General features: G+C 41.0%; 1 protein-coding gene across 4 annotated transcripts in view; it reads left to right on the top strand.

Moving 5' to 3' along the window:
• The window catches only part of inpp4ab (inositol polyphosphate-4-phosphatase type I Ab), an 82,759-nt gene that overhangs the window by 43,245 nt on the left and 22,106 nt on the right, over window positions 1–17,408 (top strand). For 2 of the 4 annotated variants that reach the window (XM_053638932.1, XM_053638931.1), the window contains exons 10-17: window positions 1,953–2,083; window positions 3,049–3,153; window positions 4,479–4,587; window positions 9,584–9,770; window positions 10,053–10,262; window positions 12,687–12,825; window positions 16,460–16,492; window positions 16,861–17,033. In XM_053638932.1, coding sequence (XP_053494907.1) covers window positions 1,953–2,083; window positions 3,049–3,153; window positions 4,479–4,587; window positions 9,584–9,770; window positions 10,053–10,262; window positions 12,687–12,825; window positions 16,460–16,492; window positions 16,861–17,033 — 1,087 coding nt within the window. Of the gene's footprint in view, window positions 1–1,952; window positions 2,084–3,048; window positions 3,154–4,478; window positions 4,588–9,583; window positions 9,771–10,052; window positions 10,263–12,686; window positions 12,997–16,459; window positions 16,493–16,860; window positions 17,034–17,408 lie in introns of all 4 variants that reach the window. The other 2 variants (XM_053638929.1, XM_053638930.1) reach the window with 2 other exon arrangements.

Below are 17,408 nucleotides of genomic sequence, written 5' to 3' on the forward strand. Positions count from 1 at the left end.
ATGTAACTTGCTCATTTTGGTTCACTTGCTGGTTATGTCATTCTTTGGTAATCCTATGTTCCATACCACTTATCCTACAGGGTCGCAGGGAACCTAAAGCCTATCCCAGGGAGCATAGGGCACAAGGCAGGGTACAATCCATCCATGTAAATGCCTACCATGCATGTCTTTGGACTGGGGGAGGAAACCGGAGTACCCGGAGGAAACATGCAAACTCCGCACACACAGGCCACAGCGGCGGGAATCGAACCCCCAAGCCTGGAGGTGTGAGGCGAACGTGCTAACCACTTAAAAACCTAAAGTGCTTTTAAAAGAAGATTGCAAGTAAATGTTTACAAGTGATGGCATACATGTACGTATGTTGACCGTGGGAAAAAAAAAAAAGGTTTGATTGACGGTGGTGCCAGTGGGGTTTATGCTGCGTTCATGGTGTCCTGTAAGTGGTAATTTTCAAGTTGTAATAATGTCATTTCCCAACCTCGGCATGTGGTATGAATGGACGCCTCTATGAAAGCGTGTCTTTTATTTGCTCTGTCCAAGCACGTACAGCTCATAAATAGCTACAGGACTGTAACCACTGATGCCGTTCGGTTAGAGTGACCTTCAAGTATTCGTGCAACATTTGAACTGAAATTGCAGCACAGCAACAGCATCGAACAATAGCAAGTAGCTTTAGCAACAAGCTAGACAGCTGATGTTAGTGATAACGCTAATGTTGATGATTACCTTCTCAGTCAGTACTTAGATTAGTATTAGTACTTGGACTAGTATGGTCAGGGTTATAGATTTAACCAAGTAGTAAAGCCAGTACTGCTTTAAACTAATTTAGAAGCAGAGAAATGTGGGTGGCCATGTTGGTTTGAAGTCACTCCTTAAACACGGAAGGAACTGGTGTTTGAGAAGACCAGCCAAAGTTGATGAGTTGAAATTTCAAGTTGAGGGGGTGTTTACCAGGGGGATTACAAGTCACCTCGAACGCCGTATTAGCCCTCATTTCTTCTCTAGCGTGATGAGAGTGATGCAGCAGTGCTTTAGTCCTTCGTCCATCTCTCTCTGTCTCCTGTCTCATCTGTATACTCTGCCCAAACAGAGCAGCTTCCAAAACTTCAACTTTCACGCTAACGTCCATGCTCAGCGTCAACTCTATCCCGCTTGTCATCTCATAGCTGTATCTGTGTACCTCTTACATGTAACTAAATATAACCAGTCGAGTCAAGTCTCTGACGTAACACATCACGACTTTGTCATATTGCATTCTGGGATTGCTGAATCCAATGTTTGGCGTGCATTCGAATTACCATTAATGTGAATCTCACTAGGGGCACGGTGGCTTAGTTTGCACTCATACCTGCACTTTCCAAGGTTGGGGATATGAATCCCCAACCGTCCGCCTTGTGTGCATGGAGATCCTCTGGAGGCTTCCTCTGGGTACTCTGGTTTCCTCCTCCAGTCCAAAGACATGTGTTGCATTTACAAATTATCCGCAAGTGTGTGAAGAGGTGTGTGATTGTGCCCTGCGATGGGTTGGTCCAGGGTGTCCCCCGCCTTGTGCCCAGAGTTTCCTGGGATACGCTTCAGGCTCCCGCGTGACCCTGTGTAGGATAAGCGGTATGGAAAATAGATGTATAGATGACATTCACTGAGTGATGAAAGAAGCTCTTGCTCTTTTGATTTAAGGGGCTAACAGAGCAACCTGACCTTTCACCTATTGAACACCGTTGTAGCTGCTCTAGCAGTGTGATATCAGTGTGGCATAAGAATCAGCAACAGAATCACTAAGCTCATCCCAAGTATTTCAATATACATATATTTAATGTGTTTTAAGGTAAAGGTTTCCTTTTAAAGTAAACATCTAACACATGATTGTATGCGCACACTCATATAGTGTGTATATGTGATATACCGCGTGTGTGTGTGTGTGTGTGTGTGTGTGTGTGTGTGTGTGTCCACAGAGTATGTGAGCTGGAAGAGTTGGGGGAATTATCTCCATGTTGGGAGAATCTCAGGCGGCAGATCGTAACACAGTACCAGAGCGTTATTCTCACCTATCAGGAGACGCTGAAACACCTGCAGGACTACAAGGGTGTGTGGAGTTGCTGTAAACAATGATGCAACATATTATTATGTACACAGTCAGCTCCAAAATTATTGGCACCTTTGACAAAATATGTGCATGGAATGATATTTTAAGTTTAAACTTGTGGAGAAACTTGCACTATCATTGAGAATGGAAGTTTGAATCTCTCTCACACACACACACACACACACACACACACATACAGCAACACTACCAAACTGTTGGTGTCCGTGAGCTCATGCACGCGCAAGCGGGCAGATAACACTTTCCTATGTGTGTCCTAAAGTTTACAAAGGTTCTACAAAATGCTGGTTTCAAATTATTGGCACCCCTACAATTGCCATCTGGTCAAGCCTTCCTTGGAGAGAATAACCGAACCCCTTCCTGTCATTTCTAACATGGTTGAAGATACTTGGTCCACTGCAAAACGTTTTCAAACTTCTGCCATTTTTTTTTTTTTTGGCTTGTACATGTGGTGTGGGATCTTTAGTTCCGTCCATACAAATCTAGAGACTGAGACGGCCATTCCCAAACCCGCTGCGAATATGTGCGGCAACCGGATATGACGTCACATGCCGATGTTAAAATATATCACCTGTTCCTGTATGCAGCAACACTACGATCCGGGCGACTTCTCTTTTGATTTTTGATTTCATATTCATTTAAAGCTGCGTCGTGTAAAAACGGGATCGAATCGCTGCTTCCTAAATCTTGGACGAGCCGATCTTCTATTGATCGCACGTCTTCGCGTGATACGGATACGCAGGTTGGAGTTCACCAAACTTGCATTCGCACGTGTAGGAATGGAAGTCAGAGGAAATTTCACATCCTGAGAGTCGAGTGTGACCGCCGCTTAAGTACTTTCCCTATCTTTTGAAGGGTGCCTTTAATCTGGAGTTGGCTACGGCGTCTCGGTCTCATTTGCTCTCTCTCTCTCTCTCTCGCTGTCTCTCTCTCTCTCTCTCTTTCAGGCCCCTCATTCAAAGCAAGCAACCTCAAAGCTGACAGGAAGTTGGAGTTCATGTCCACTAACCTCCACATGCAGAGGATGAGAGTGCAGGACGACTCTGGGTTTGGTGAGACTCCGTCTCGCTCGTCTCTGCTCTCCTCCTCACTTATCCTTCATCCAGAGCCCTTTTATTAAAGTCTGTCCACTCGGCTGACATCTTGGCAACACTCCCAGGCAGTTATTCCCAGTCGTATAAGACCAGGCTACTGTCTACTTGAATGCAGAAGAACCCAGAATAGACAAAATGATGTTTCAATACGCGGATTTCCACCGAAATTCTCTACAGCTTTCAGTCCTGTTTATTTGGGTTTTGTTCACTTCTAGAGTTGAACAGAAAGAAACAGACAGAAGACAATTCAAATACACGGTGTCCCAAAAGTCTCCGTACGTAGGGGTGGGGGGACATTTTTTTTTAGCGAAATGTCTTCCAAAATTTTTCGGATTTAGTTTATGTTATATCTTTTTTTTTCAGATAGCTTTTAAGAACGCCTTTGACGAAAGAAGAACGTATTGAAATCATTCTCACGGCTGGATCAGGAAGCTTTAACAGGAAACATGGCGAGCACATCACACATCACACACCACACTGCTGCCAAACTTATTAACAAATTCAAAAATGACTAGACGTGTCGTGGGCCAGCCGAGAAGCGGACGTCCACGAACGTCCACTGACGAAGGTACAGCTGATGTGGTGCTGGCAAACATAGTCCCCTATGGATGAAGACTTCTGGGACACCCTGTAGACACCCAAACTGCCAATATAACCATAGACAAAAAAAACTAAACTACATCAAGTTTGAATTTCATTTTTTATTATTATTTTTTCCCCCTCTCCCTTTTTCCCCCATCACTTAAGTGTCTGGTTTATTTGCACAATGAACTATGGGAAGTGCTAATTAGTGTATTTGACACTAACACACACACACACACACACACACTGTCATTTCTCTCTTTAGGCCTTAGTGCTAAAAGTGTCCACACTCAGGGGAAACAGTAGTAAATATCACCATATATTTCTGTTTGTTTTATACACACACACACAAACACAGTCATATCCTGTCAAGATGCCAAGTTTTGAATTATGGCCTCTATCTCTGTTTCTCACACACAGATGTGCACACACACACATACACACACACACTTTTCCTTTTTAGGACGCAGCCCCCTGAAAACACTGACCTACATAGCACTAGCTTTCTGTTTCACTCCACTGGCTGATATATAATGTAGAACATAATCATGGTGTGTGTGTGTGTGTGTGTGTGTGTGTGTGTTAGAGTTAGTCAAATGTGATCTATCTACATTATGTAAGATTCTTTAGCTTGTGTTTATTAAATGTGTTCTGATATGTGTTTGTGCTTGTGTATGATGTGTGTGTGTGTGTGTGTGTAGATCACACATACGATGTGGTGACAATCGGCGCTCCAGCAGCTCACTGTCAGGGCTTTAAGAACAGTGGCCTGCGGAAACTCATCCAGAAATTCGAGGAGGCCAAGAAACAGTAAGTGACAGTGATCGAAGTCTGGCCTGGAATAGAAGAGCCGTGTGTGTGTGTGTGTGTGTGTGCGCGCGCGTGTGTGTGTGTGTGTGTGTGCCCGTAAGTGCGTGTGGTGTGTGCGCACGTACGTGTGTGCGCGTGCGTGTGCATGAATAGGAAAGGGTGTGTATGTGTTAGCATGGTGTTAGGGTGTATGTCTGTGTGTGTGTAAGAGAATATACAGTCAGCTCGATAATTATTGGCACCCTTGGTAAAGACGGAAATGGAAAAAAATGTCTTTGCTGTCGATTGACTTTATCGCACATTGACCGAAGTCAATTTTATCCTGAAAACAAACCCTTAAATAATTTATTATTATTTTTTTTAAACAAAACCATGTCACAGTTATTGGCACCACAGCACTGGGCACTTTGTGTGGCCTCTAGGGGTTCAGTCCAACAGTGTATGAATTGGCTTGGATTTACATGTTGGAGCAGTGGCTTCCTATGGTCATTAAGGTATAGCAGCTGTGAACACTCATTCCCTCAGCACCATCTCTCTTTGTTTCCTCTGTAGAAGTTAATAAGTCAAAAACGACTCCGCATGTGTTGTTACTGAGAAACCTGACAGTGCAAAAGTCCTCTATCCATATATCCAGTGTTCCAGTTATGGAAAAGTTTTTGGGATGTCCCCGCCCCCGTCGAAATTTACCAACCAGGGTGTATATATATATATATATATATAGCGCAACATCAAAACCCTGGTTGGTAAATTTCGACGGGGGCGGGGACATCCCAAAAACTTTTCCATAACTGGAACACTGGATATATGGATAGAGGACTTTTTTATATATATATATATATATGTATATGTATATGTAGTACTGTGCAGAAGTCTTAGGCACATGCAAAGAAATGCTGTAGAGCAAAGATGCCTTCAAAAAGAATGAAACGAAATGTTTCTACATTAATAAAAAATATTATAAATAGCAGTAAACACTAATAAATTAAACTCAGTCTTTAGTGTGACGACATTTTGCTTTGAGGAAAAAAAAAAACCACATTTAAAAAAATTGTAGTCTCCGTTACAGTGTGTGCAGTTTTATAAGGAAATGAGCTGCAAGTTTTATTTTATTTTAATTTTATCTCGCAGAACCGTCCACGGTTCCTCTGGACTTTTACTGTCGCACTTGCTTCGTATTTTTGCAGCAAAATCCAGCAGCCTTCGTTGTGTCTTGAGCGTGTTTAGAGTTTTCAGATGATCAAAAACTCCAATCTGGATTACTTATGAAACTGGGACAAATAACGGACACTGTTGACGTTTCTAATATTTTAGTTTCAATGAAACACCAGGGTGTCCCCGCCCTCAGTTCAATATTTTTGGCCTTACAGGGGGTCCCTTAATGCCCCCTTCCATTCAATCACTGCTTATACAGTATCTACAGTGGAAAACTTAAAGTGCGCTAAACTGAATCTTATGGGATCAGTCCTGAATCAAATCAATATAGGTGCGGAGTATGAAACTAATAGAAGCGTATCAAATTTTTACGTCTTTAACTGTATCGTTTTTGAGTCCTATTGCGTACTACTGTATTAACGTGCGTGTCGTATCGTTTGGAAGAGGGAAATGCATAGCCCTAGTGATCTGCATTGATGAATACAGATCAAGCAACCGGAGTCGACTCTTCAATACACCGTCGAGAGATTCAGCTAACGAAACACAAAGACATTTTCATGCCCGTCATTTCCAAGGGTGTGTGTGTGTGTGTGTGTGTGTGGATCTGAGAGAAAAGCAGAAATACTATTCTACTCTGCTTGGTAAGAGGCTAGTCTGTGTAACACAGCAACCATAACTGCCCATTCAGCATTGTTGTGCATCGAGCTCAGCACATTTCAGCAGCTCACATGCTCACACACATACCAGCGCTCAAAAATCACAGCTTTGCTCTTTAGTGCAACTGATTTTAAGATTAATTCGAAAATAAGATTCTTTTATTCACAGCAGAACCCCTTAATATTTACAGCTGTAACTGCTCGCTTTAAGTGAACATCCTGAATGAGGATCACTTGCTGTTACGTTGTGTATTACTGCATGTTGGTTATTCCTATTGTCTTTACCTCTTCATCGTAACTCTTAATCAGTGTCATCTTTTTTTTTTTTCAATGCTCCTTTCATAAGCTCTTGTTTTCAAGAGTGAAATGACTCTTGTGATGCTGATCTCTTCCTTTGTCATTTATTTCTTGCTCTTTAATTGCCTTTTTGTTTTCCAATCAGCATTTATGAGGAGGAATGGTGAGTTTATTTTAAGTTGAAGTTTTTTTTTCGCCCCTCTATTTGTTTTTGTGATTTTTGTTTGTTTGTTTGTTTGTTTTGTTTTGTTTTGTTTTGTCCAAAACTCTTAATCTAGTCCCAAGGACTTTTTGTTTATTCAATCAGTTATGAAAAAAAAAAAAAGAATTTATCAATATTAATCAAGAAATGTTCTTACTGATTAAAAACTTAAAAAATTTATATACTTTAATCTATAAAATTTTTCCTGTGAGAAGGTATCAATTTTAAATAATGTTTTTTTTTTCCTTTTTTTTTTAAACAGTAAAAGCTTAGTATATATATTTTTTTTTTTTGCTTTTTTTTATTATTATTATTTTTTTTTTATAACTGATTAAGCAAAAACAGTTCTTTGTAGTGGGCTGGAATTGTTAGACCCTACTCTGTGTATAATTTTTCCCATGGATCCATCCCACAAGTGTGAGCGTGTTACAGTAGGTGTGTGTCTGTGTGAGAACAGTTTCCCATAAACACAAACGTACACGTCTCTGTTCTGTCTTTGTCCGTGACGTCTTATATATGAAGACACATAAAATACAAATATCGCCACGTGTATAACCTTTACAGAGCAGAACGTCTTCATAGAGCTAAACAATAACCCTTTTTTTTTTTTTTTTTTTTTTTAAACGGCTGCATCGCTGAACTCTCATCACCCCACTGCATTATGGGAAGGGACACAAGCTGATTACACTCAAAAATGCACTTCAATATGTCACTGGACAGTGATGGGTTCAATTCCTCTAGGATCGTTTTATTCGGTTGATTCATATTAAAAGATTTTTCATGAAGTGAGGCCAGAGTTAGTTTTAGATCTGTTATCGAAGATAAACTTTTTAAAAAACTTTCCTTTTTTTTTTTTTTTTTTGCTTTTCGCTACATTTTAACCTGTTTCTCGCAATGAAAATAGCCATGTCTGATTTCTACAATCTGACATTATCTGTATGTGCGTTAATGAAGGAATAGTTTGGCCAAAAATTACATTTACATCAGCTGAGACGTGTTTGGTGTCTTTTTAGTTTTGCTTTGGGGTTACAAGGATTATAGTGCTAACAAGCAGGTGAAGCTTTTAGTTCCCTTCTACCAGTTTATCGATAAGACTACAGAAGGAAACTTTAAACCAGAGGCAGCTCATACAGGTGGGCAGGTGCGACAGAGCCCCACCGTATGAATCAGCCACTCGGCAAATGTTAATCTTCATAAAGTTCTCAGTTACAAATCCATGCATTTTAAATTCCGTTGAAATACTAATGACCTTTTTTTTTCATTATGTTAAACAGATGTTGCTATTTGACAGCTGCTGTTTCACTCATTTGGTCACCTTAGATGTTATTATTGGAAATGCGACAAGCGCTAATAAAAGCCAAATGGGCCGGGAGCAAAGAACAGACAGTTAGTGACGGAGTTCATGTTTTTGTTTTTGTTTTTTTGCCCCACCCTCCCTGATTGGTAGTTTAACTGTGATAGGGGAGCGTTAGCTAGTGGATGGAATTGGCATAGAACAAACTGGGGGGAAATATATGGGGGGCGAGGGGAGTTCAAAAAAAGGTGTCTCCATTTTCCAATGCTCATGATCTTTGGTCTAGTTACACATTTTTTTTTGTTTGTTTTTTGGGATGTAGTTGGGCTGGAAATTTTGCAGAAGCATAGCAAAAACACTCGCCGTCTTGAACAAAGGAAAGTTTAAAACCACTCGGTACAAGCTGCTAGACTGAATGCTGGATGTTGTAGACTCTCAACTTAGGGTTATTCTAAAAAAAATACACCAGATAGGAGCTGTGGGCTAAATTAGGTGTGATAACCTCTCGACTTAATTTTGTTTGAGCTTATGTTGTTATTAATGTCGTCCTGCCTCACCACTATCTATGGTCACGAGCTTTGTGGCTTTGGACATCAAACAAGTTTTGGCTGATTACAATTGGGGTGACAAGGACGTATATCATTTTTTACGTTTAAAGTAGTGTATGCATTTTAAACATGTGCCCTATATTCTTATATCATTATGATTTCTTAACAATTAATCTTGGTTTAGGACCGGGAATCTCAAAAGGTTTTGCAGCCAGAAACCCCTTTAACTATAATAGTAGTAATAATAATAATAATAATAATAATAATAATAATAATAAATTCCATGCACCTTCTCAGCACAGATGAATTTTAGATGGCTAGACGGTAAGGGCTAGACGGATATGGCTAGAGGGTGAGAGCTAGACAGTTAAGACTAGTGCATTAAGGCAAGGAGGATCGAGCTAGTGGGTTAGCGCTAGAGCGTTATAGGGTAAGAGCTAGAGAGTTGGCTAGTTCAAATCCTAGGACATCCTGGGATACACTGTTAAGCCCTTGAGCAAGACTCTTAACCCTCAACAGCTCTGTGTTTAGACTGGGTTATTCCAGCCTTGTTTGGATGTTAGTGCCTGCAAAACGACTAAATGTACGTTAGAACGTAAACTGCATTTTTACTTTACTTGGAATCCTGGCATTCAAAATTCAGCTTTGCCATATGTCATGATTTCCACGTTTACTTGTTTGCAATCAGTCACACACACTTGAGATTTTATAAATACAATGACACTGATGAATCTGAAGCATTCTTGGTAATAATATTATGAAATGCCGTCTAGCAGATTTTTGCCACTTGTCTGGTCATACAAATCTGTATTGACTCTAATGCGTGTAACCTCCTGTGTCCACGCAGCAGTTCTTTGAGCAGCTCCCAGTCCATCATGTACATCCCTCAGGACATCGTCCACGCCAAAGAGATCATCTCACACATCAACACTCTGAAGACTCAGGTCAGTTACTACGCCGAGCGCCTCTCCCGCGCCGCCAAGGACCGCTCCGCCAACGGCCTGGAGAGAACACTCACAATACTGGCAGACAAGGTGAGCAAGTAGACACACTTCAGTTATAATCGTGATCGTTTATCATGTTTATCATGGCATGTTGTTTCGTGGTTATTATTTTCTCAAGGCATCTGAAATAATATATTTGCATATAGGCAATCTGTAGCTGTCATAGGCAGTAAGAGCGAACAGCCAGTGGGGGCGCTCTTATGCTTTTTCTTTTGTTATCGTAATATCAGTAACAAATAGGAATGAAGAATAGGTGCGTGTGTTTGATTCTCATGCTTTTTAGGTTTTATAGCTCTAAATTTCTCCTCGCAGACACGGCAGCTTGTGACTGTGTGTGACTGTAAACTACTGGCGTCAGCTGTGCAGGCCCTAAACGCCGCCAGGCCAGAGTACATCGCCTCCAAGAGCTCGCCGTCAGCCGACTCGGAGCACGTGGTGCTACGCAATGACCAGGATACACTGCTAGCCAAGTGGAGCAACAACCGTTCATCCCTGCATGCCGACTGGCACGAAGAGGAATGGGTAAGAGCACTTACTGATGCCAAACTGGAAGAATTTAGGGACAGAATTTAGTCCATTACTTGAAATCTATGCCTGAAGTATGTTACATATTGTATGGTTCAAATTCCGAACTGACAACTTTAGTTCCTACCTACGACTGGGTCCCATTTACTGTTTGATGTTCAATAAAAATGGAAGAAAAACCTTCAACTGTGGTTTCATTGTATCTCGTCATATACGGCCGATCATTAATCGTGTATAGAGACATTACAAAGTAAATAAAGCTTGAAAGGAAGAGATCATTGATGCCTCTGGTGAGTTTACTGTAGCTTGTACAGTAATATGAAACACAACATAAATCAAACAACCAATTTTCACACTGATAAGTGCATTATTTAATTTGTGTTTTACTAGTTAGCTTTAGAAGCTATATACAATCCCCTCCAAAAGTATTGGAATAGCAAGGCTAATTCTTTAGGGTTGTTTTTTTCTGTCCTCTGAAGGTATTTGGGTTTGAGATCAAACGATGAATATGACGATCGATCAGTATTTCAGAATTCCATCCTTGATATTTACATTTAAATGTGTTAAACAACTGTGTGGCAGATCACCCAGTTTTTTAGGTGAGCAAAAGTATTGGAACAGATTGTCATTTCGTTGCATATCCCGTGCTTGCGATAACTGCATCAAGCCGGCGACCCGCTGACATCACCAAATTGTTGCATTTTTCTTTAGTGGTGCTTTTCCAGGCTTGTACCACAGCTTCTTTCAGTTGTTGTTTGTTTTCGGTGGTTTTCTCTTTAAGAGGTGAAATACATGATTCAGATCTGGTGATTGATTTGGCCAGTCTAAAACCTTCCAGTGTTCCCCTGATGAAGTCCTTTGTTGAGTTGGCAGTGTGTTTTGTGTCATTGTCTTGCTGCATGATGAAGTTCCTTCCAATTTAATTGTATGCATTTCTCTATAAATTGACAGACAGAATGTGTCCGCCTTCTGAATTCATTCTTCTGCTACCATTATGAGTTAAATCATCAATAAAAATTATTGAGCCTGTTCTAGAAGCAGCCCTGCAAGCCCAAGCCATGACACTACCTCCACCATGCTTGACTGATGAGCTTGTATGTTTTGCATCATGAACAGATCCTTTCTTTCTTCACACTTTGGTAGAGGTTAATCTTGGTTCCAGAACCTTTGTGGCTCATCTCTGTATTTCTTTCAAATTCCAATCTAGCCTTTTTTTAGCGGTCGAATCTGGCTGATTCTTACTACAGATGAGTGGTTTGCATCTTGGGTTATGGCCTCTGCATTTCTGCTCTTGTGGTTTCCTTCGAACGGCGGATTGTGATGCCTTCACCCCTGCCATGTGGATGTCGTTGGTGATTTCACTGACTGTTGTTTTGGGTGTTTCTTCACAGCTCTGTCTCCGTAATTAACTGCTGTTGTTTTCAATGTCTGGTTGTTAGTACACCAGGGGTTTCTTTCCTTTTCCTGGACATTCCGAGTTGTTGTATTGGCTATGCTCAATGCTTGTGCAGTGGCTCTGATTTTCCCCTCTTTTCTCAGCTTCAAAATGGCTTGCTTTTCTCCTATAGACAGCTCACTGACTCTTTGTGTTGGTTTAACCTTTTTAACCACAAATGCAGTATTCACAGGTAAAACTCAGGGCTCAAACCAGAGAGTAGACATTCACAGCTATTAACTGTTGAAACAGTCAGTCTAGCAGGGCACACCCGGGCAACAAGAAACCTGTCCGTTCCGTTATTTTTTATCACTTGAAAAATGGGTGGGTTTGGACAAAAGTTGTTTAACACATCTAGATGTAAATATCAGGAAATGAAAGCTGAACGTCTCATCTACTGTCCGATATTCATCTTTTGATCTCAAACCCAAATATCTTCAGTGTATAGCAAAAACAAAAGAATTGGCCTTGCTGTTCCAATACTTTCAGAGGGGGAATGTAGCTGCTGCTTCTCATCAGAACTAAAAAAGGAAGAAAAAAAAATGTTGGGCACACAGGGCATTCCCACAATCAACAGCAGTACCAGTGGCATCGTGCCCACGAGAGACAAACTGCACGCAGCGTGAGAAACCAAACTTAGAGCCAAAGTATTAGAGCCAATGTCAGAGTTAAAATGTCTGTGGCTAATATATGTCATTGTAATATACAGGAATATATACAGTATACATTTGTTATTTTGTATAAGTGTTTTCACATTATTATTTTTTTTTATATATATTTAAATGATATAATAATCAGTTTCCATTTCTTTTCGTAGACTAATACCTGGCTGAAATATAGCGTGTTTGAGCTTGTGGATGTACATGTGATTATGTGTGTATTACTGAAGTTGAGCGATGAGCGCTGCAGCAGTAATTAAGATCAGTTTACCACGACATGACAAGGATATAAACCAAATATCCTCTGTACTGTCCTCTGGCTCTCAGGAGAAGGTGTGGGTGAACGTGGATAAGAGTCTGGAGTGCATCATCCAGCGGGTGGATAAGCTGTTGCAGAGAGAACGATTGCGCAGCAGCGGTGAGGACATGTTCCAGGCCGACCAACAGAGCGCTGTTCCTAAGAAAGGTAACGAGAGGTGTCAGGCGTTCTGGATCAACCCAATCTGCACGAATGAGTGTCCATCAGAGGCTTCACCGGAGCAGTTTTCTTCATCTTCATCACCGCCTTCACCTTCGTCCTCATCATCCCTGCCTGCTCTGAATCCTGCATGTCCCCTTAAAACAGAAATTCAAGCCTGTAGGTGGCCTACTTACACATAATCTTTCACTGGGATCCTTTATAAGGCCTCTCTATGGCTTCTTCACAAAGGTCATGAGCATAATAATAAACTGACGGTCATTTCTATTACTTACGTATAAGATCGCATACAGTACGTGCGCTCAAATATATATCTTGATTTGCTTTGCTCACGGTTAAAATGAAAGCACTTAAAAATTACACCGCTCTATTCTCCTTTGTAAACATGATCGAATTCACGCTGCTCACATTCTGGTTTTCTTCTAGTCACACTCCATTGTTTAGGTAAACGACTATTTTCCAAGCATTAAATGACCACTACTTCCATAGATTCTATGTGGTAGAGGTGTTTAGCTAGCTACAGAGAAAGATAGGAGTTCTTTATCGATTCCAAGCAGCAAAGCCAAATTTATTGCCGTAAAGTAAAAGTCAGAGGTGAAGCTGTGAGCTGTTTACGTCTTTCAGACGCATGAAAGTCTTCAGGACGTTGCAGAGAGGCTAGCAAAGGAACGGTTGTTTATAGCTGTAACTCACTCACGGATGTTCCACATCATTACACGTAACTATAAACAGAAAAAAAAAAGTATGATCTGCTGCTCATTAAATGAGGAATAACACAAAACAGACCTTGTGGTTATATGAAAATAATCCACACCGAGGCAGTTATCTTCGTATAAACGCGCAGTCTGGTGTGTATTTGTCAACGATAACAATGTTTATTTCATGAATGAACTGCACGTCGAGCGTTTTAACATCTTATAATTAGATTCAGCAGTGTGGGACATCGGGGTGGTTCGTCCCCTCACCAGCATCTCCTTTTTTTTCTTTTTTTTTTCTTTTTTTTTTTTACTTCCGCTCTCTTTCTCAAAAATGCAGTTTTCGGTTGTAACTTTACAGAGAAAGTCCTGAAAACTTTGCAAAGCGCCGTGACTGTTGGAAAGCGCTGACACTCGAGACTCCTTTTGGTAACGTTAAATAAACGTCTCCTCACAAAAAAACATCAAGAATTATATAGTGAGGTCCAGTAGACCAGTAGAGAAAATGCTTCTATTTTGCGTTCTTTTCTAATCGAATGCACCAGGTTTCATTACAGATTATTTCATTGATATCAACTTGACTGGAAAAATAGAATCTCTGAAATATTTACATGAATTTCAGCGTTTCTTAGTGTTTGCTACGTCCGCTTCTTTGCTTTAATGACCGTGCGCACTCGGGCTGGCATGGACTCCACAAGTCTGTGCCAAAGCTTATGATCCATTTCAGATCAAATCTCAGATCAAGGTGTCATCTGAACACTCGATAGAAGAGATTAGGCATGAGGAAGTAATTCCGAATTCTGAATATAAACTATTCAAGATATTGAACATTTTATTCTCCTTGCTTTAAATATTTAAAAATTCCATAACCTTCTGTTTATTTCCAATTTTAAATGGAAACGAAAATCATCCCAGATTTTCAACGCGGTCTCCCATTTTTAACATTAGTCCTAGATTATGTGGCGCAGCCACTTTGCAAGTCCGTGTTAATGAGCTATTACTCTAGAAACGTGTATATATAATTACGCAGTTATACGAAAATGATGCTCACCTTCTGACGAATTAGATCCGAGAATTCAACCAGGCTGTGATATGATTAATAAATAATTGTTAGTGTTCATTTGCTGTGGTCTAATCCAGGATGCGCCATTATTGGGGAAAAGAATCAACTTCAGGGTGGTAATAATACCATAGCGTCAGTGCCTAGGGCTTCATCACAACAACCCCATCATTGATTATTTTCCTGTAACAGCATGTTGTGATTATTCCTTACTTACATGTACATAACTTATTAATGTCCACAAATGTTATAACTGTCTGGTGTGAACAATAAGGCGTTAGAGGGGTAGGCGGTTCTCTTCAGTTTCGTCACTAATGAGAATGTAGTAGCCAGCTTGGCCAGTTGAACGACTTTTGAGGGTGTTCGCTGAATGTGTGCATGCTAAAAGGAGTAAGTGGGGAAAATAGTAGAGAAATAGTGCATTCGTGGAAGTGTTTGATCATGTGCGAGTGCATGTTTACATGAGCGCAAAGAAATCCGAATGAACCCTGCTCATGATCTTGACTTTTGGCAGTAAAATTATACCACACGTGTGACCTTAGTTATGCTGCCGCTTAGCTCTTCTCTCTGACACACAGTTGCACTCGGGTATCGTGTCACTTCCCTTCTTCTCACCTGCTCATCAGGGTGCATGCTGCCATAGCAACAGGCTTATTGCCATTAGTTGTTATTTTTGCATGAACTTTTTATCTTTACCTCTATACTCTATCTTTACTCTATCTTTACCTCATCGCTTTCTCCATTTTTATAATCATCCATTTTTCTACTGGCTCTGTTGCAGCTAATCGGTCCATGACCTTGTCTGTGTCCGTGTGTTGTATGTGCCAAATACGAAAATGTTAAATGTAAACGTGTTAAACGTTTGTGCGACTGGAGTCATGTTTTGTTTCTGTCTTTCATCTAAGCTTGTACTGTATGATCATGTGACAGGAGTTCGCTCAATGATTGGCTTGCTGTCTGGCCCACACTCTGGGGGTGTTTTTGTGTCGCTGTACGTCTGTTTAATCTGTGCCAGCTAGAGGGCTGGCATGACTCAGACACCGAGCATACTGGGGAAAACAAATAATTCTAACAACAATGAACTGATAATAGTCAGTTAGTAATAGTAAACAGAAACTGACACCCATACATCCGTAGCATATGAAGTAGGAGGGAAAGTTGAAATGACTGGAAAAGGAAGGTCAGATTTAAAAGTCTCCGAAGATTAAGATGGATAGCTGGCAACCCATTGTCGCAAGGCCTGAGTATATGTGCTTGGATGAAGCAGGATGTGGTGAAAGAGTAGAGAATCATAGTGTTGTGAGGACATCCATCGTATTTATATCAGCTTGCACAAGAAAATCCAATTCATAGATTTATAGTTATTAGATTATGAGGCAGAGTGCCATGGTAATGCAATGCCACCTCACAGCTCTAGGATCCCAGGTTCGATCCTGAGCTCAGGTTGTTGTCTATGTGGAGATGTTCTCTCTCTCTTCATGTTCTCCCTGTGAACATGTGGGTTTCTGCTGGGTTATCTGCTTTTCTACCAAAAAACATGCCAGTAGGTTGATTGCCTCTAGGTGTGAACGTGTGTGCACGGTGCCCTGTGATGCATCTGCCGATCCATCCATTGTGTATTTCCGCCTTGTACCCAGTGTTCGCAGAATAGGCTCTGGATCCAACACAACCCTTACAGGATAAATATAATTTCCGACAACGGACTATTTAGCGCAGCTTTATTATTAAATCCAAGTTGAGGGTTGTTTTTGCATATATCGTCTCGATAGCCGTATTGAGCCACAGTGGTTGTGTGTGTGTTTGTCTGTGTGAGCTTGGCAAGGTATGTGCTGGTTGTGCGTCCTAACTGTGCATGTTGCTCCTCTAGATTGCAGTAGCAGCAGAGAGGAGAGTTACCCAGGTAAGAGCCCCACCAACCCCACATCGACCCCCTTATCGCTGGTGTGCTTATGCTAAATGTTTACGAAAGAGTCGTTTTTCCATTATTTCCCTGTGCTTTGTGTTGTCTGGTTTTTTTTATGTTGTCCTGTAGCAGTAGAAATTAAGCCAATATGTTACATATTGACTACTAATTACTACACAGCAAAATCGCCAGTGTTGATTTAACACCCTCAGTGTTGAATGTACACCCTACAGTGTTTATATAAGTCCATTGGACTCAAATGAACACTCTAGGTGTTAATTCAATACTAGGGATTTTACTGTGTACTTCATAGTGAATAATACTGGTCTGTAGTTGACTTGTCTGTGTGTATGGACGTGTGCCAGGTGAGTGGAGTGAGGCACTGTATCCCCTGCTAACAACGCTAACAGAGTGCGTGGCTATGATGAGCGACAAGGCAAAAAAGTCAATGGTGTTCCTGCTAATGCAAGACAGAGCACCGACCATCGCCATGGACCTCAGTGTGCAGTACCGCCGAGACGTGGTCTTCTGCCAGACAGTGAGTATACACAAACATCGGCACACAAACTCCAGGAATGTAGTAAATACAGTCTAATCCAGTGGTCACCAACCCTGTTCCTGGAGATCTACCTTCCTGAAGACTTTAGCTCCAACCATAATCGTGCCCACCTGGCCATCCATCCATCATTGCCTTAAGAAGTACTTGATCAGCTAAAACAGGTGTGTTAGACTTTGGTTGGAAATGAAACCTACAGGAAGGTTTCATCTCTCAAGCAAGAGGGTTGGTGACCGCTGGTGTAATCAATTGTTTAACATTTTCTAAAACCAAAGAAACTGCCAAAATGGCCCAGAAACATCTCTATGCTATTATCCTCACTAACAATGCTGGGAATTAAGAACATACAGTGGTGCT

Source organism: Ictalurus furcatus, chromosome 12 (genome assembly GCF_023375685.1).
Source record: "Ictalurus furcatus strain D&B chromosome 12, Billie_1.0, whole genome shotgun sequence".
In the NCBI taxonomy this organism is placed as follows: Eukaryota; Metazoa; Chordata; class Actinopteri; order Siluriformes; family Ictaluridae; genus Ictalurus; species Ictalurus furcatus.